The sequence below is a fragment of the Saccoglossus kowalevskii genome, chromosome 16, assembly GCF_978046115.1.
Source record: "Saccoglossus kowalevskii chromosome 16, keSacKowa6.1, whole genome shotgun sequence".
NCBI classification, from domain to species: domain Eukaryota; kingdom Metazoa; phylum Hemichordata; class Enteropneusta; family Harrimaniidae; genus Saccoglossus; species Saccoglossus kowalevskii.
In genome coordinates, this window is record NC_140656.1 from 10,758,773 (window position 1) to 10,780,499 (window position 21,727).

The 21,727-nt window shown below is 33.9% G+C and overlaps 1 protein-coding gene across 2 annotated transcripts in view; it reads left to right on the forward strand.

The window, feature by feature from the left end:
• Window positions 1-21,727, forward strand: part of LOC100367615 (BICD family-like cargo adapter 1) — a 39,471-nt gene that overhangs the window by 12,433 nt on the left and 5,311 nt on the right. The window contains exons 2-10 of one of the 2 annotated variants that reach the window (XM_006815675.3): window positions 11,392-11,607; window positions 12,730-12,846; window positions 14,798-14,944; window positions 15,612-15,962; window positions 16,080-16,328; window positions 17,083-17,277; window positions 18,951-18,986; window positions 20,691-20,827; window positions 21,021-21,141. In XM_006815675.3, the coding sequence (XP_006815738.1) occupies window positions 11,392-11,607; window positions 12,730-12,846; window positions 14,798-14,944; window positions 15,612-15,962; window positions 16,080-16,328; window positions 17,083-17,277; window positions 18,951-18,986; window positions 20,691-20,827; window positions 21,021-21,141 (1,569 nt within the window). The remainder of the gene's footprint in view (window positions 1-11,391; window positions 11,608-12,729; window positions 12,847-14,797; window positions 14,945-15,611; window positions 15,963-16,079; window positions 16,329-17,082; window positions 17,278-18,950; window positions 18,987-20,690; window positions 20,828-21,020; window positions 21,142-21,727) is intronic. The other variant, XM_085491021.1, reaches the window with a different exon arrangement.

Consider the following 21,727-nt stretch of genomic DNA (forward strand, 5'->3'; position numbering starts at 1 on the left):
TTGTCTGCTGGGTGCTTTATATCAGTAACTGACAAGTTCTATAACGAGATGAGGAATTAAACTAGAATTTATGTCTTACCATTTATGTGTACATTGTTTATAACAAAAATATGAATTACTCTCATTCATTATTTCATGTTGGGAAATGTTTTTCACTTCAACTAGAAATAAAATCAAATGTGGATGATAACTTGCTGTGCCACTCCCTCACTACATACACAATACATGTAGGATGTTTAACATTTTCACCACCAGACTTTCTCACTCAAATTTTTCTTCACTTTTTTCTTTTAAATAATATTTCTGGAAATGAACCCTTATTTTTGGGCCAACAGACAAAATTTGGGTAAATTTTTCAGTATTTACTCAAAAATGTTTGCTATTTTTGTCCGAATCTTCTGTAGGAAAATGCAGACTATAAACTGGATCATTTTGTGAATTTTGATGAAAAGATGGACCTTGTGGTGAAAGGGTTAATTTATTGGAACAAGCTTGTGTGCTCGGTTAAAAGATGGAGGACGAAATCATGGATACATAAGATGAATTTTTAAAATTTCGAACTGTTTAACTGTTTAGAGGTCAAATGACACATTCCTATTTTTAAAGTACACTTACATATATACGTCAGACTATTTTTATAATACAGGTGAATACATGTATATATACAGGTGTGGTTATTACCGTGGTAACTTGTAAGGAAAGAGTCATGTTTACTAATAATACCACTTTGTCGTTCATATCGGTCATATTTATTTTTAGATTAGGTTGGTGCACAGATGGTATTGTAATGGAATTTGACGTGGATTCGTTATCTGGATTTTTAATTAATTATTAATTAGAATTGATGTAGTAATTGAATTGTATAGATAATGTTCTAAAAATAGCTGATTTTTCATATATTTGAATTGTATTACAAAAAGTGTTTGAAAACTTTCTAATCATTGACAAATAAATTGTAAAAAATGAATTTGAAAATTATGGTTTGTTAAAATAATGACTGCATACTCAAAATGTAGTGGGCATAGTGAAGATTACGCAATCAGACATTGTAGGAATTGTATGGTTTTAATTACTAACACCTAGAAAATTTACTTATACAATGTAGTATAAAGCACTTGGAGATAATCTCCATTTCAGGGAAAAAATGCCTTGTTGTAATCGGTAGTACTCTACATCAATCAACAGTCTATTCAAGTTTATATTGTGCATTTTAAAAAAACAATTTAAGTTTAATTCCATTATTGGTTAAACTGCATCAGCTAGTGACCAGATTAACTAAATAAATTGTATTTGCTTTTCTGCAATGCCAAGTCAATGCCAAGCTACTTACAAGATTGCGCCTGATTGGCTAGCCAAATCTAACACCTAACATTCAGACCAATCAGAGAGAAGCTTGTATGTTGACAGATTATGTTTTTCTGACATATCAAATTCTACCTTGTATATATGCTTTAACTCAACTGGAAAAACGTACACCACAAAGTCAAGTTCATTGCTGCTTTTTATAGTAACATGAATAGCACGTTGTATTCACCAGTCACCCAAAATGGTTGCCAAGATCTTGTTGAGAATGAGGAAGTCATAAGATTTGTTATTTTTGACTCCCATGTGCGAAGCACAAAATGGGAGTCTTTGCAGTTAGTGTGTGTGTATGTGTGTATGTGTGTATGTGTGTATGTGTGTATGTGTGTGTGTATGTGTGTATGTGTGTATGTGTGTATGTGTGTCCAACTGTTCCACTGCTATCTCAAGAACCATACATCGGTTTTTGATGAAACTTGGTGCATAGATGCTCTGGGCCAATGCGGAGATTTGATTAGGTTTTGGTAAAAATCCATGCTCGTTAATTACCTAATTTGCATGATAATTAGCTAATTTTTAGCTGTTCTATGACTGTTCCACTGATATCTAAAGAACCACTCATTGGATTTTGATGAAACTTGGTACATAGATGCTCTGAACATATGCGCAGATTTGATTAATTTTTGGTAAAAATCCGTCCATATTAATTACCTAATTTACATGATAATTAGCTATTTTTTAGTGGTTCCATGACTGTTCCACTGATATCTAAACAACCACTCATTGGATTTTGATGAAACTTGGTACATAGATGCTCTGAACTAATGCTAGGTTTTGATTAGTTTTTGGTAATAATCCGTGGATACTAATTACCTAATTTGCATAATGATTAGTCAATTTTCGGTTTTTCCACTGATATCTCAAGTACTAATCATCACATTTCAAATGAAACTTGGTACATAGATGTCATACGACACTGCACAGACCTGATAGTTTTTATGGTAATATCAGTACATATTAATTACCTAATTTGCATAATTAATTAATTTTCAGCATTTGATATAAGTAGTTAGCATTACATTTCAATGAAACTTGGTACTTACATACTCAAGGACTATGCAGAGATTGATTGTTTTCGATAAATATTTGTGCATATTAATCACCTAATTTGCATAATTAGTTAATTTTCAGCTTTTCCATGGGTATCTCAAGTACTAATCATCGCATTTCAATGAAACTTGGTACATAGATCCTTTAGGACTATGCAGAGACCTGATTAGTTTTAGGGTAAATAATTGTGCATATTAATTACCTAATTTGCATAATTAGTTAATTTTCAGCTTTTCCATGGGTATCTCAAGTACTAATCATCGCATTTCAATGAAACTTGGTACATAGATCCTTTAGGACTATGCAGAGACCTGATTAGTTTTAGGGTAAATAATTGTGCATATTAATTACCTAATTTGCATAATTAATTTTCAGCTTTTCTACTGATATCTAAAGTACTAATCATTTACATTTCAATGAATCTAGAATTATGCAGACCCAATTAGTTTCCGGTAAATATTTGTGCATATTAATCACCTAATTTGCATAATTAACCAACTTTCACACTGATATCTCAGGTACTATACATCACATATCAATGAATGTACATGGATGCTGTAGGACAATAGACAGACCTGAATAATTGTGGGTTACAATCTGTACATATTAATTACCTAATTTGCATAATTAACCAATTTTAAGCTTTCACACTGATATCTAAAGTACCGTAAAAACTCCAAAATTTCGACCAGTTTTAAATAATTGGCGTTAGAAATGTGACATGTTTTTAGAGTCGTGGCCGAGTTGTAACTCAAAATCTAAACAAAGTCATCAATCAGTGAGTATTATGACAAGCAAAACAAAACATCAAGACGCGCAGAAGAGGTCAGCACAAAACTAATAGGTCAAAAGACAAAGCTGTCTCGCACTACCTAGGAAAACTTGCGAATGTTCGAAGTACAGGTACCCATTGGACAAAAGATACATGGAAGTTTAGCAAACTATCTCCCCGACCCAGTGCAATGTATCCGGTTAGAATCAAAGCTCACGTGTCCCTTATTTGAGGGACCAAATTCTGCCGTAAATTTGCCCTTGGATTAAAAAATAAAATGGGATTTAAGAAAATAAAATGGGACTTTTAAGGTGTATTTTGGCGTCATTTTTCGGACATTTCAATCAATCCTGCCGGCTAAAATAGAGTCTAAGTTTTACCGTAGTCATTGACGTTTGTCTATTCAAGAGTACACGTGTATGATTTTTATTGTGACTAGCGTGAGCGGGTAAGATTCCTTTCGAGAATGAGCTGTTATCACTGTGAACAATGTTAAATTATTCTTCAGATGACCAGTTTATTTTTTAAAAACAACTAATTTTTTTATTTAAAAAAAAATCATGCCGTTTTCGCATCAAAATCCAAGCCAAAATATCGTACTACAACATCAATCTCTTCGCATTGCGTTCAATAACATTAACATATTTAAATAAGCTATGGTAATTTGAACACGTTGGCATCATCCAGCTTTTTGATTGGTTAATTAGCGATTTGACCTATTTGACCTAAGAGAACATGGCGGATATCCTACAGCATCAAACGTTTATACGAGACCGGAATCATTCGCTTACGATGAAACTTAGTTGACTTTTATTTGTATTTCATAACCATTCAACAAATTTATTTTGTGTACATTATTATAATCACTACTGAGTACAGTAATAATCAACAATTCAGAAACGCAGCATGCCGAGATTTTTGTGTTCGTTTTTATTTGAAACTTCGTTTATTTAGAATATATTTTCGTTACCAATAAAATAAAAATCTCTCAGTCAATCAGAAACCCGGATTCATGCCTTCGAGGAAGGTCCCGTTTGAACGCTCACATCGTTTTTTTTTTTCGTTTGGGGGAAAACTAAAACTGGTCGCAATTTTCGAATAAGAATGAGTCGGCAATTTTTAGTGGAGTCGAAAATTTGGAGGTAAATAAAACACCGAAACCCGGCAAATAAATAGCCAATCGAATTTTTAGAGGGGTCGAAATTTTGGAGTTTTCACGGTACTAATTATTCCATTTCAATGAAACTTAGTACAAAGATGCTCTAGGACAATGTACAAACCTAATTAGTTTGGGGTAAAAATCTGTTCATATTAATTCCCTAATAAGCATAATAATTCATAATTTTTTGGTTCTAATCACATTTCAATTAAACTTGGAGACATAGATTTTCTGTTACATTGCGCAGACCTCATTAGTTTTACACTCAAATCTGGTCATATTAATTTTCTGATTTGCATAATTAGTTTTCAGCTAAGTAATTTCGAATTATATTTAATGTGTCTCCAATACTCTCGGCACATGGGAGTTCTTTCTAAGCTTTCTTTGATTTATAAATTAGTGTTCCGTTCTTTCTTGTCATCATGACCCTTGTTTCAAACATTAAAGTTGGGTAGGTCAGTGGACCAGTAGAAACGCTTTTTGAGTCCCAAGATCATGGCAGCCATTTAAAAAGAAATTGTAAATTGTAAATTTTGTCAACACCTGTGAATTTGAAAACTTATGCAATGTTGAAGTACTGACTGCATGCCCGATATATAGTGGGTGCAGTGAATTGTAGGAATTGTGCAGTTTTAATTACGGTTTTACCAACTTTTGAGATCGTGGTCAAATAAACATACTTTATCTGGTGAAGATGAATACTTTTTGAGTCAAGATCATAGCCGCCATTTGCATCTAAGGTCAACTTCATACTAAGGTATAAAATCATTTGATGCCATATTTTTTTTTTTTGCCAATAATGTGTGTCCAATATGTTTTTCTTCTCTAATATTTATTTCTAAAGCTAACTTTTCTGAAAAAAAATTAGGAAGTTCCATTTCATAATAGGTGCCAAAGGTTACTTTGGCATTTTTGACTCCCATGTGCGAAGCACAAAATGGGAGTCTTTGCAGTTAGTGTGTCTGTATGTGTGTGTGTATGTGTGTATGTGTGTATGTGTGTATGTGTGTGTGTGTGTATGTGTGTCCGACTGTTCCACTGCTATCTCAAGAACCATACATCGGTTTTTGATGAAACTTGGTGCATAGATGCTCTGGGCCAATGCGCAGATTTGATTAGGTTTTGGTAAAAATCCATGCTCGTTAATTACCTAATTTGCATGATAATTAGCTAATTTTTAGCTGTTCTATGACTGTTCCACTGATATCTAAAGAACCACTCATTGGATTTTGATGAAACTTGGTACATAGATGCTCTGAACATATGCGCAGATTTGATTAATTTTTGGTAAAAATCCGTCCATATTAATTACCTAATTTGCATGATAATTAGCTATTTTTTAGTGGTTCCATGACTGTTCCACTGATATCTAAACAACCACTCATTGGATTTTGATGAAACTTGGTACATAGATGCTCTGAACTAATGCTAGGTTTTGATTAGTTTTTGGTAATAATCCGTGGATACTAATTACCTAATTTGCATAATGATTAGTCAATTTTCAGTTTTTCCACTGATATCTCATGTACTAATCATCACATTTCAATGAAACTTGGTACATAGATGTCATACGACACTGCACAGACCTGATAGTTTTTATGGTAATATCAGTACATATTAATTACCTAATTTGCATAATTAATTAATTTTCAGCATTTGATATAAGTAGTTAGCATTACATTTCAATGAAACTTGGTACTTACATACTCAAGGACTATGCAGAGATTGATTGTTTTCGATAAATATTTGTGCATATTAATCACCTAATTTGCATAATTAGTTAATTTTCAGCTTTTCCACGGGTATCTCAAGTACTAATCATCGCATTTCAATGAAACTTGGTACATAGATCCTTTAGGACTATGCAGAGACCTGATTAGTTTTAGGGTAAATAATTGTGCATATTAATTACCTAATTTGCATAATTAATTTTCAGCTTTTCTACTGATATCTAAAGTACTAATCATCACATTTCAATGAATCTAGAATTATGCAGACCCAATTAGTTTCCGGTAAATATTTGTGCATATTAATCACCTAATTTGCATAATTAACCAACTTTCACACTGATATCTCAGGTACTATACATCACATATCAATGAATGTACATGGATGCTGTAGGACAATAGACAGACCTGAATAATTGTGGGTTAAAATCTGTACATATTAATTACCTAATTTGCATAATTAACCAATTTTAAGCTTTCACACTGATATCTAAAGTACCGTAAAAACTCCAAAATTTCGACCGGTTTTAAATAATTGGTGTTAGATATGTGACGTGTTTTTAGAGTCAAAATTAAGGTGCATTTTCGGACGGTCGAATTTTTCAGAATAGAAATCAGCAAATGAAAAAATGGGGATGATAAACAGTGTGCTTCATTAGTTTTTAAAAAATGCAATGTCCGTCAATTGACGTAAACTTCCTCATGTTTCACGGTAAAAGCAAAGGTCGTGGCCGAGTTGTAACTCAAAATCTAAACAAAGTCATCAATCAGTGAGTATTATGACAAGCAAAACAAAACATCAAGACGCGGAGAAGAGGTCAGCACAAAACTAATAGGTCAAAAGACAAAGCTGTCTCGCACTACCTAGAAAAACTTGCGAATGTTCGAAGTACAGGTACCCATTGGACAAAAGATGCATGGAAGTTTAGCAAACTATCTCCCCGACCCAGTGCAATGTATCCGGTTAGAATCAAAGCTCGCGTGTCCCTTATTTGAGGGACCAAATTCTGCCGTAAATTCGCCCTTGGATTAAAAAATAAAATGGGATTTAAGAAAATAAAATGGGACTTTTAAGGTGTATTTTGGCGTCATTTTTCGGATATTTCAATCAATCCTGCCGGCTAAAATAGAGTCTAAGTTTTACCGTAGTCATTGACGTTTGTCTATTCAAGAGTACACGTGTATGATTTTTATTGTGACTAGCGTGAGCGGGTAAGCTTCCTTTCGAGAATGAGCTGTTATCACTGTGAACAATGTTAAATTATTCTTCAGATGAACAGTTTATTTTTTAAAAACAACTAATTTTTTTATTTAAAAAAAATCATGCCGTTTTCGCATCAAAATCCAAGCCAAAATATCGTACTACAACATCAATCTCTTCCGCATTGCGTTCAATAACATTAACATATTTAAATAAGCTATGGTAATTTGAACACGTTGGCATCATCCAGCTTTTTGATTGGTTAATTAGCGATTTGACCTATTTGACCTAAGAGAACATGGCGGATATCCTACAGCATCAAACGTTTATACGAGACCGGAATCATTCGCTTACGATGAAACTAAGTTGACTTTTATTTGTATTTCATAACCATTCAACAAATTTATTTTGTGTACATTATTATAATCACTACTGAGTACAGTAATAATCAACAATTCAGAAACGCAGCATGCCGAGATTTTTGTGTTCGTTTTTATTTGAAACTTCGTTTATTTAGAATATATTTTCGTTACCAATAAAATAAAAATCTCTCAGTCAATCAGAAACCCGGATTCATGCCTTCGAGGAAGGTCCCGTTTGAACGCTCACATCGTTTTTTTTTTTCGTTTGGGGGAAAACTAAAACTGGTCGCAATTTTCGAATAAGAATGAGTCGGCAATTTTTAGTGGAGTCGAAAATTTGGAGGTAAATAAAACACTGAAACCCGGCAAATAAATAGCCAATCGAATTTTTAGAGGGGTCGAAATTTTGGAGTTTTCACGGTACTAATTATTCCATTTCAATGAAACTTAGTATAAAGATGCTCTAGGACAATGTACAAACCTAATTAGTTTGGGGTAAAAATCTGTTCATATTAATTCCCTAATAAGCATAATAATTCATAATTTTTTGGTTCTAATCACATTTCAATTAAACTTGGAGACATAGATTTTCTGTTACATTGCGCAGACCTCATTAGTTTTACACTCAAATCTGGTCATATTAATTTTCTGATTTGCATAATTAGTTTTCAGCTAAGTAATTTCGAATTATATTTAATGTGTCTCCAATACTCTCAGCACATGGGAGTTCTTTCTAAGCTTTCTTTGATTAAAATCTGTTGTTCACCACCTTCACCTCCCTTCACCCCCTTTCACCTCCCTTCACCCCCCCCCAAAATGCCTTGTTGATTATCATTGTCAAATTATGTAATGTTTCAAATTGTATGTAATCTTACAGGTGGCCCACTCCATTTATGTGTGTGGGGGGGTGTATGACTGTGGTACTGATGTACCCATTGTTTCGGAGTACATTTGTGTATATTAAAATGTATATCTAGGAAAAAATGGTGTGAAAATCAGTGAGAATTAGTAGCACAATATTTTTATTTTTGATAAATAAATCTATTATCAAATTGCGAATTTTTAAATAAAAAAGGAATGTGATTGATGTAGAATCACATTTTATCTTTGGTTTAAATGATCAACTATCGTTATTCTTTGGATAACTGAGAAGTTACCTGTATACGTGTAATACCAGTAGCAATTTGTATAAAAATGACTATAGCCATTTATAGATTTAAATAAAACACCCATGATAATTTTTTCTGGCCTTTCTATCACCTTTCAATACTCACATATCCCATAATAGTTACTAAATCCATGCCAGAATGACTCATTTTTTACAAAAACAACATTGTTACTAGGATACGAATGAATGATTTTGGGGCAGGATTATTTAATGTATGAGATTTCTTGCCTAAAATGAGATTTATTTCGTGAATAAACGATGACGGGAAGCTTAGTGGAAAGTGCACATGTGTTACATGTGACGTGATCTACTATTTGTATTTCCATCGATTCAAATATTGAGGACTTAAAATGACGTTAAATGATTCAGACGCTTTTATTAAAATATTAAATTGCCTTTGGGCATGTCTGGAGTTTTCTGTGTAAACCTTGGGCCATGTATTGCTTGTTACTTCATTTGAGCTTATCTTGAGAAAATCGGAAACGCTGATCACGTGTATGCTACATGCATGTCACATGCTGGAGGCGATACAGCTTGTTTTATCAAACCGATCCAACGCAGCAGGATCAGATTAGAGAACGAAATATCTTGATGTTACAAGAAAATTCTTGTCATACATTTAATTATTATGTTTTGGGAATTATTTAGTGGTGGATAGAAAGATTTTGTCAAATGTAAAATGGGAGGGAATAAATCCGAACTTGTTCTTTACCATGACTTAATATGCTGGTATGTTATATAGATTAACTAGGGTGTTCAGTGTTGAGCAGTGTCCCCTAGGTGGCCCATTATAAATAAACCATGGCAATTGGTAGGACATCAGTCAGACGGGGCACGACATCAGTCAGACGGGGCACCAGTCAGACGGGACACCATTCGAGTGGGGCACCATTCGAGTGGGGCACTAGTCAGGCGGGGGGCACCAGTCAGGCGGGGCACCAGTTGAGTGGGGCACCAGTCGAGTGGGGCACCAGTCAGGCAGGGCACCAGTCAGGCGGGGCACCAGTCAGGCGGGGCACCAGTCAGGCGGGGCACCAGTCAAGTGGGGCACCAGTCAGGCGGGGCACCAGTCAGGCAGAACACCAGTCAGGCGGGGCACCAGTCAGGCGGGGCACCAGTCAGGCGGTGGGCACCAGTCAGGTGGGGCAACAGTCAGGTGGGGCACTAGTTGGGCTTTGGGCACCAGTCAGTCGAGTTTTAGTCGGTTCAATTTCTGAAAATTGACAGAAATTCTAAAACCAATAATCTTCATAGAGTACATAGATGTTTCTTAATTCTCAAAAAATAAACCGATATCGACAACTGGCAACCATAGATCTTTATATAAATAAATGGTAAGAACAAAGAAAGTCGCTTATAAGAAGAGAAGGATATTTGACCATCCATTTTGGTCCGAAGTGTTTAACAATTCTATCCTGAATTTGTTCTCAAACCTAGAGAAAATCTCAGATATATAATTACATTATGGTATACATTGTTGCTTTGCGTAATCCTGTGGTTTTGGCAAACAGGAAAAACATACTTTAAGCGTTTCACGGTCTGTATTTTTATCTTCATTTTAGCAAAGAAATGTCCTTTTGGAATTTTCCCCTCTTCACCAGACAGTGAGAGGGATAAAAAGATTAAACCTTGTTGTTTCCAACTCTGTTATAAAAAATGGAAAGCTGTATTTCTTTGATGCAATAAAGCATTCAAATTGGGGGCTGTACATGAAAAGGTGGCAGATATGTTATTGAAAATAACTGAACCAGAAAACAGGATAACTACAAACATGAAATTTAAACAATCAATTTACCAGTGTGTATGTATCAATGCATGCACGCTGGTCTTAGTACGTGCTGGTAACGACCGGTATAATGTGGCATTAGAATAAAAATACCACACAATAAATTTATACTATAATATTTTATAGTTCTTTACGAGAACCATTGTAAAGCAAAATTTAATGGAGTGAACCTAAAATTAAAATTTCGTCATTTATAATACAGAATACTAATATTTTCTGAAAATAAAAATCTTTGTCTTCTTGTTATGCAGCAAGTGCTTCAGGATGGTAAAGACAGAAATTTGTAAACATACATGGCAACAGCTACTATTTCAAAATTAACATTACCTATAACAATAACTACTTGTTCTTCTTCCTATTTTGTTTGAAAAAATTTGCTGATTTAGTAAGATTTCAAATTTTTTACTCGCCAAAATTCAGAATTTGATGAAAAGTTGTACCGTACAAGACAAAAACATCTGTTTTTATCGTCATCATCCTCGTTGTAAAAAATAAAATGCGTTGAATGAATTGATATAGTTTATATTTCATTAATAAAATAATTTTAGGGTAATCTTCTGTTTCGAATTGATCTTCTATATAATTTATTGGGTTAAAAACATCTGTTTTATTTGATCGGTTTCCTAGGCACCTTGATACTGGATCCCCACAAAATCACTCCTGTTAGAGGTCACACTGATCCCACACAATCTGTTCGATGCATATAAAATGCCTACAACTGGTGCTACAAGTAGGTACTGCTAGTATGAGAAAAAGTTTTTTTGACTCCTGTTTAAGATACTATTTCATTTTCTCTTATTGCAGATGCTAGAACAAGAAAGGTACGAGTTGAAGTTAAGGCTCGAAAGTATCGAAGGTCAATTTGACGGCAAAGTAATGGACATGCAGAGTGAAGTCAGAACTCTGCAGGAAAAATTAACAGATCAACAACAATCGCTGAAAGTTGCAGAGAAGGAAAAACAAGATATGGTTCGAGAGTTATCAGAACAAAATCAAAGATTATCGTCACAGTTACACCAGGTAGGTCATCATTTACTGGGAACGTAACAAATGTGGCATTTAGATCTAGTTATATGTGGTTTATAGTTAGGACGTATTGTCTTTAACGCTTTTAATGTCAAAGTCAACTCTCTACACCTTACACAAAATAAACAGCATAAATATTCCATATTTGTTTATGTCCATTTGGTCCAAAATGAACAAAAAAATTATAGATAATATTCGTATTAATAAATAAATGTATATGTATATACAATTTTTATAGATATCTGAAGATTCATGCCTACATCCCAAAATTACTGAGTTTTTCATCTGAAATGTTCGTTATTCGAAATTGAGCTATAAAAAAGAAAAAGAAATTCAAGTTACAAATCAAATCATTCAGTTTTTGCAGCAAATGTTCAGTCCATGTCTTTGTACACAAGACAGTGAATAGGAATGAATAGCACTATTGGGACACCAGACTTTGTTTTGTTGTCTGTAACAGCCATTAGGTTTGTCCAATCAGAATTTGTACGACTACGCTTTTATGTTTGGACTATAAACATCAAACACTGCATAGCTTTGAGGTTAGGTGTGCATCCGAATTGTGTACATCTGTGCATAACAGTTAGGATAGTCTGGCCCTGCCATATGAAAAATGACTAGAGAGACTGAAAAATAGTTTTACCCTGGATGAAATTTTAATGCAAGAGATTACAAATGTAAAGATGTGGATAATTAGGTTGCCCTAATTAAAATGAAATAATATATTGTAATTTACTTCATAATTGTTACATGCTTTCAATGATATATAGAAAATAATACAAAATACTAATTAAATCGTGATTTAGTGAATATATACTTTGTGATGGTGTGCATTCTTCTGAGGGATACCGTAATTGTTTTATTAGTAGCGTTCATGCTTACTTGTAAACATATGAAAAAGGTGTGACTATGGTCGAAATAATTCATGCTTTACATGTCCAGTATATAGTACAATTTTTTATTTATGTGTGGAAATCAACTTCTAATAGAAGAAATACAGTGTATATTGTAGTATGTTACCAGTTGTCACATAAGTCATGATAGGCAAACAAATGCATGTGCTGTTTTGCCATACTTATTGAATATTTTGTTTTGTGTTCTTCATTTGATCTGCAGGCTTCCCTTGCAGAAGAAGAACTAACCGAACAAATGCAAAAGCTGCAGATGAAACTGACTGATAACAAAAGCTCTATGTCTAGCAATACACATGTATTAGATAGACTTAGAGAAGAGGTGAGGAGGAATGATATTGAATTATACATGTTGTACTGCAAGGGAAAATATTCCCAGGGTTTCAACCCTCAACTGGGCAAGTCAATGTAAAAGTACATGGAGCTGGCAGGTTAAAGGTTAATTTTATCCGGTTTGATGTTTTACTATTTAAATTCTCACTTGATTTGTGATGGAAAAAATACATTCTCTATTTAAGGCAGTGTGAGCCAAATTCAAATTTTGCTCTACTGAGCATGTAACTGCACATATATGCAAAGCATTATGGGAGATAACTTCAAATTTTGCTCTACTGAGCATGTAACTGCACATATATGCAATGCATTATGGGAGATAACTTCAAATTTTGCTCTACTGAACATGTAACTGCACATATATTCAATGCATTATGGGAGAGAACCTCCCATGGTATATAATGGAAATCTATTATTACCGTGGTAACTAAATTATATGCCATTTTGTTTTCACAATATTAGGATTCATACTGATACTCAGTAATTACATACGACTTTTTCATCCAGTGTTACCAAGCAAATTTGAGATATGAATAAATAATCTCACCATAGATACCAGTGTAAAAATGACAATTTTGACCATTTTCTTTGACATTTTCGACTTTTGTATCTCAGAAAATTGTCTGTTTTGTTTTTTTCATTTTCGGTATCTTTTTGGTATGAACTCATAACGATGAAAATATGACAAACATCTAATTTTGAAATCGGTTTAAAGTTCCTTAAAAGATGGTAGTCTTCTTACAGTTAGCGTTTGAATTTTGTGTAATGTAATAAATAATGTAATTACATTCGTTGTGTTACGCTTACTGACCGCTGCCCTTTCACTTGGCATATCGTCTGGGTTTTAATTTAGTGCATTTCCCAGTTGATAATTAAGCTTTAGACAGTATTGGATTGACAGGTAATATAAAAACAATAAATTTTTTAATCACATGCTCTCATTTTTGTTGTTTGTTGATTGGCTTATTTCATCTCAAGATTGTTCCCGGGGTCGTCTATTTTGAAATATCAAACTGTACGTTCTTTATAGGATCAATTAATAGGCCGACTTAACTAAATATTTGTTGACATTTTGATTTCTTTTAAACTATCGTATAATCTCTTGTTTAGGCGTCACTCTAATTTAGCCGTCAGGGAAGATTAAAAAGCCTTAATTTGGTTCGAAAATAGGCGTCACGAAATATTGAAAAATTACAGACAATCAACAATTTTTGTTGATGATGATAAACACTCAATTATTTTTTTTATTTTTTTAGTAATGAAATTGCATTGCTTAGTAGCAAATGTTCACGTGCAATCCATGCTGCGTTTCACAAGTGAACAACTTGCTTGCTTCAAAGTGTTGCAATTGTTATTACTCAGCAGTGATTAAAAATAAATTGTTGTGAAATGCAAGTAAAATTCATCTTAGTTTCATCATAAGTGATTGATTTTGATTGCATGTAAAGGCTTGATGCGATACGATAATCGCCATGTTTTTTTTTCTATGCATGAGTTGACCTGAACCTGTGTTCTTTGATCTGATAAGTCAAGTCACTAATTAACGAGTCAAAATACTAGATTGTGTTGATGTTTTCAAATTACCATAGCTCATTTAAACATGTTAATGAAAGTTCAGCGACTGGATGGCAAACACAGCATGGAAGAGATTTACCTATGTTGTAGTATGATCTTTTTGGCTTTCATTTTGAAAAAACAATATAATTTTTTTTATACCAACAAATTAGTTGATTTTAAAAGATAAACTTAAAAAGCATTGTTGAAATGAAATTTACCCATTCATGCTGGCCACATCAGACTCTTGAATAGGCATCAATGACTACGGAAAACCTGAATTCCCAGGAGACTATACTTTTCTGATGCGCCTATGAAAGATAAGTTATTTTATTATTTCCCATCTTATTCGATAACACTTAAATTTCATTATTTGTATATTCCAGATTCAGTTGCTGACAGACAGGAAGTGCGAGTTGGAAAAACGTTTGAATGCCGTGGTTGAAGAAAGAGATGCTTTGGAGAACAATTTGGAAGAAACTAATGATAGAGTCATGATGTTAGATAGGCAACTTAGAGAAACACAAATACAGGTACTAATGTTAAGTATTGACAACTGTGTTTGGGGCTTTTAGGTTTTATTTACCATTCATAATTATGATTATCAAATTGTGAGGGAATTCATGACACATAAAATCTGTTCTGAAGATAAAATGTGTGGCTGTACATCATGCAATGCACATTGTAGCTTTCTCGTTTATAAAACTTACTCTCCGTTCATCTGTTGTGTCAGTCCCCGTTTATGCATGTTGGTTCTGCCCTCCTATGCTTTGTCTGAATTTCTAAAATTTGTTATGATGTTGAGACACAATTATTGACATAAGTACGTAAGTTTGCGGCCATGTTGCTCTTAATAAAACCTTGGAATAGCAATTACATTTACCGGTAGTGCTTTACTGATTAATATTGTTTATTCAAAATTTGTGTTTTTTTCTCAAACAAAGCGTAAACAATACGTAAGCTATAATGGTCAAAAATACATTGATAAAATACTGATGGTAGTAATTTGAATAAAATAATGGACGGAAAAGCTTATATTTTGCTTGAGTGAAAAATAAAAAGACATTTAATTTAAAATACAGAAACAAAAGGTACTGGTCTGGTGGTAAAAAATGTTAAACTGATGAAAAATGATGGGGGGAATTTTGAGAGGACATTTTATTTACGGTACTGACACAATAATTTAAATTGTTTTTAAAGGTCTTTAATAAAGATTCTGAAATTGATGAGCTTCGTACTATGAACAGCCATTTACAAGACAGGGTTGAGGAACTATCCCAGCAGACCTTGCACCAACACACGGATAGTCCCTCTTTATTTGATGAACTGGCTCAGCATACCGATAGCCCTTCTTTGTTTGAAGAACTGGATGACCAACAATTCACCATGGATACGACAGATATTGCTTCGATGTCAACTCATCAAAGGTACAGCATTGATGATATTGAAAGTGATGAAGAATATGATGATGTTGTCATGGCGATGAGCCAAGGACCAACTGAAACACCGGTGGACTTTGAAACAGAGCAGCTTCAAGCCATAAACCAAGAGGTATTTAAGTTTTTATTATTCTGATCAATGTTTGTTTGTTTGATTGTAGTCCCACACATCCCAATTACCTCTGTCATTTTTTGTTTATAATGAGAATAAATTTGATGTATTATTCAGATGAAACTTAATATTGAAGAATCGTGCCAACATTTGAGAGAAATACTGAAAGATCTGAAACAACATTTTGTTGTCATCATATGTGGTGTCGAAGATGACACGAACCCATCAGCAAAGAGGGCCAAAACAAGTGATAAATATGATAATGAGGAAGAAGCTGATGAGAATGAGACAGAGGAATTGAGAGACATTATTCAACAGATACAGTCCATAGTTCACCAAGTAATGCAAAAACAGTTAATGTTATCGGTGAGTAATACACGTATCTGCAGATAAGGATTATGGAAAAAGTAAGTCATTTTTGTGTGTACGCCCATGATAGTAGATGACAGTTTATGTGATGTTTTAATTTTCCACTGTCCCTAAAATCACATACCATCTGTTCAACAATTTTCGTTTTCATTAATTAAAGCCTGAATTAGAGTGGAACCATTGGTCCTAGAAAGCAATTTGAGGTGAACATAATTTTAGAGAACTAAAAACAGCACAATTTCATTATCCGGTGGTTGAATTTTTAGAGTATGTGAAATTTTGGAGATTTTACAGTGATTTTGAGAGGACTTACATAGATTATAGGAGTGATATAGATTATGGGAGTTTCTACAACAATATGCAGTGTAAATAACTAACCTTTGCATCACCAGTTCTTTCTTTTCGTCACAAATTCACAAAATAGTCTGCACATTACTTCAGAAGATTGGGACAAAAATAGCCAAATTTTTGTAGTAAAAACTGAAAATTGAATCAAATTTTGTCTGTTTACTCCAAAATTAGGGTTCATTTCCAGAAAAATTGAAGAATATAAGAAAAAAGTGTAGAAAAATTTGGAGAGGAAGATTTGGGTGGTGAAAAGGTTAAACTGTTCACTGTGAAATTATTCAGGATTTTTTTTATTTTCATCTCAACCTTACTGACATAAATTCAGGGTGGATATATTGCTTTAATGACTTAACTTCTTCCTTCTTGTCAGTAAAGAGAACACCTTTGTTTTTGTTTTGTTCAGACTGCCAGTTCTCTCAGTGGTTACAGCATGCAGAAAACCAAATCTGATTTGGCGGAGCTGGAGAGTAAAATACAGTTTTTGGAGGTCAATTTACAGAGCACACAGGATCACATGGAGAAACTGAAAACCAAAATAAACCAACAAAATGGTGAATTACAAAGAAAAACTGATGAACTTGAAGTGATGTCCTGTAAGGTAGGATTGAATTAGAAATCTGTTATGTATCACATTGTGTTCAACCAAGATGGTTTGATTTTACTCAGACATTCCAGGAGACACTCTCCATCCTTCTCGCCACCAGTTCTCTCTTTTCATCACAAATTTACAAAATAGTCCTGTTTATAGTCTGCACTTTCCTTCAGAAGATTGGGACAAAAATAGCCAAATTTTTTTGAGTAAAAACTGAAAGTTGACACAAATTTGTTGTTGATTAAGAAACTATCTAAATTTTGTCCAAGAGAAACAAAAAAAAAATATACAAAATATGTATAACGTTTAAGTGGGAAAATTTATGGTGTTCAAATGGTTAACCTTTTCATCACCAGATCCTTCTTCATCACAAAATAGTTCCGTTTATAGTCTGCACTTTCCTTCAGACAATTGGTACAAAAATAACATTTCTTGAGTAAAAACCTAAAATTGACAAAAATTTTGTCTGTTGGCTCCAAAATTATTGAAGAATATAAAAAAAAAAGTGCAGACAAATTTGGGCGATAAAGTCTGGTGGTGGAAAGGCTAAATGCTGTCAACATGTGAAATATTTGTGGTAACATCTTCATAAAATTACCATTACCATATGCGATTATGTAATCTTTATATTTCTAAGAGTAATTACATTATCATATTTGCTGTATTATTTAAATTTATGTAAATTACAGGTGTAATTATGTTCATAATAAATCAATTTAATGATCAGAAAATTTTTATGTGTACTTCTATTAGAGATGCATTTCTTATACCATATCCACTATATTAACGCTGACGTAAATTAAATTATAAGTGTTTCTATGGTCAAAATAAAAAACAATGTAATAGTTCAGTATACAGCAATTGCAATTTTGGGTTTATCTGCGCTTCTATTGGTGATGCACCTCTAATAGATCAAATATGGTTTATGTGTATTCTGAGTGTGTTGTCTGACAACCACAAATATTTGTGCAAACACGAACACGCGCTGTGTGCCTATTGTACTCTCCCGATTATTGTGTCAGGCTGAGGCCTCATTTAATCGCCTTATTTAAATAAATACTGTGTATCACCTTATTTCATCAGCACACAACGTGTTTACAGTTTACATTGAAATATTTTTCCAAACGCACTCACGAAATTATTTCTATGATGTATAATTGCCGGTGTTTGTCGTAAACTTTTTAAGTTTTTTTTTGTAGAGAATAAGAAATTATTATATCTGTGAACTGACAGTTTCTTGCCCTCTGAAAACGAGAAACAAGGTCACACATCCTGGTACTTGAGGATGTTTTTGCTCTTAAACCGCAATAACTTTTAATTAATTGGTTAATTTTTGTCATGTTCAACTGTTTTTGAACATAATTCTGCTACCTTTGGGAAGGTGGGCGTGGTTAAGTTGAATTTGTACTTCCAGAAAGTACCAGGATGTATGAACTTTCAAAGGTCATGCATAAGTTCTATTGAAGATTCAATTAGAGAATGAATAGTTTATAATATCCCCGCCGTTCCAGTTTCTCAGCTATTACGTGTTTTTGCATGTTTTCTCCTTGGGTATAATTTAATGCATGTTTACTCACTAATACTGTCACTAATGTGCTTGTCTTGTTGTTTTTTTTTGTTTTTTTTTCTTCCCCGATCCATCGTCCCCGTGATCAATTGACTGTATTCTCTATACTCAGGCAAGGCAATCAGTGGCCGATAACTGCCTTCCTCAGGTAATGCCATTTTTGCATCCTATTTATATATTAATATACCACAAAACTCATTGCATGAAAGTTGGAATGTTGTAAACTGGTTATTGTTCATTAACCCTCAAAGGTTTATTCATATGGGCTCGTTTGTATTAATTACTAATTTGAATTTTAAGTTGTGAAAAATCAACAAAATACTCCTTTCATTAAATTCCCAGGTGGAAAGTTGACATTGATTTTGAACGAACAATGAAAAGTAACCACAATGACTATATCATGTTAAACATACTACTAGTCTTTGCCATTTTGAATAATTAACACTCACTGTTCCTACGAATAGCGCAATTTTATCAGAGTCGTGTCACTTTCCACCAAAAAAAGGTTAGGGTTGACAACTAAACAACAGACAGGGTTAGGGTTGACAATCTAACACTAGGCAAGATTAGTATCAACTAAAACTCTGGCAAGATTATGGTCGACAAGTAAACACTAAGAAAAGAACATGACAAATTAGTGAAGCATAGCGAGACACTAGACATGGTCAGAGGTTGGCAACAAAACACTAGGCAAGGTCAGAGGTTGATAACAAAACACTCTACAAGATCAGAGGTTGGCAACAAAACACTAGGCAAGGTCATAGGTCCACAACGAAACACTAGGCAAGGTCAGAGGTCCACAACGAAACACTAGGCAAGGTCAGAGGTCGGCAACGGAACACTAGGCAAGGTCAGAGGTCGGCAACGGAACGCTAGGCAGGGTCAGAGGTAGGCAACAAAACACTAGGTAGGGTCAGAGGTCGATATCAAAACACTAGGCTAGGTCAGTGGTCGGCAACAGAAAACTATCACAATACAGGGCTCGCTGCAAATAAACATGTCATATATTTGAAATCATTTCATTTAGTGGCTATCCATCCTATTGTCTGTCCATGCCATCTATCATAAGATTGTCTTGCCATTTCTATAGAGACTGCATACTCTATGGTGTTCATGTTTATAATGTGTACTCCTGTAACACCTTGTATATAGTTTTCTGTTTAATTTATGCAAATTTAGTTATTTATGCAAATAGTTACCTATTCATTATGCTAATTGTGAATGCAAAAATTATTTTAATATTATGCAAAGTGTCAAATCATGTTTTGTCATGCTGTTCAGTTATTGTTGATTCAGAATCTTTGTTACATTGCTTGTGGATGCCATTTTTTTACCGATTCATTTCGGTTATTCGTAGAGGCTTTCACCAGACTATAGGTTAATATTAAAATTTAAAGAATTAATTGTAATTGCTTTGAAATTATCCAGTTGGTAGAAGTCATTATTGTATTTTTGTTTACCTCCTAATACATTGTTTTTCTCATAATCTAATCAGAATGATTGAACAATTTTTAATCGAAAACCCAAATAATGTGTAATTTTGTGAAAATTAAAATTGATAAAAAACATTTCTGTTTATATTCACATCTCACAACTTGTAGAAATCTATTTTTAGGCATAATTACAGAATTTGCACAAATTTTCAGCTGAAAAGTTTTTTGTGAGGTTCATGATTTTGAAAAAGAAATTTGGTCTATTGATCATCACCATGCTTGTTATATTGTGTCTGTAAATAAACAAGAAACAAAAATTTAGTCAGTATATGTTTTTCTTTTCATAAACATCTTGTAATGAATTGATCCCATCGTCGCTATATTGTCTAATTTGTTTTCAATATGTGACATCTACACAGTTGCATGATACGGAAAGAGAGGTGGATGTCCTTCAACGAGAAAGACTTTTATCAGAACAACAACACCAAGAAGATATAATTAAGCGAGAAGAAGATGTAAGACAAGCAAGAGTTCAAAGAGATGGAGCAATAGCCAAGTAAGTTTTCAGTCCACCTGCTATTTGTACTGTTGGCACATATAGTGGTTCTGTCATAGTATTGATTGTTCAACGGGAAAAAAAAATCGGTAATGAGTGCTGAAATTCAGCGTTATCAACTTGTTTGGTTATCTGCTGCATAATCTACAATTTTGTGATGTCATCAATTCATGCCTATTACTTGGTTACGCAGGAAAAATGCTGTGGAGTTGCAGTTGACGAGATCCAAGATTGATATGATGAATCTCGATAGTCAGCTACTTGAAGCTATTCAACAGAAAATAGAACTATCACAGCAGCTGGACCAATGGCAGGTATGTTTTCTCAGTTCCCATGGAAACAACTCATTTGCATAATAGAATGATTTTTTTTAGTCCCCGTTCGGACGTAGTCCGAAAACGGGGACTTATGTTTTGCCCTGTGTGCGTCCGTCCGTCCGTGCGTGCGTCCGTGCGTACCTGTATCTCGAACATGCATGGACCGATTAAGTTCAAACTTCACTCATACATCACACATTATATGGGACATATGCACATGCATTTTTTTCATGATCCGATTAACGATAGCCGAATAGCGGCCATTTTAAGGCCGAAAATGCATCAAAATCGCACATTTTCACCATTCCGGACCCGGATCTCAATTATGCATGGACGGATTTTGTTCAAATTTGGTACATACATTAAACATAATAGGATCTTGATGCACGTCATTTTTTTTTTTGGATCTGGTTTGAAATGGCCGACTGGCGGCCATTTTATTTTAAAGAATTCAGTTCTGGATCCATATCTGAGACATGCTTGGATTGATCGAGTTCAAACTTCACACACAAGATACATCATGTCACAAATATGTATGTGCATTTTTTTCATGATCTCATTAACGATAGCCAAATGGCGGCCG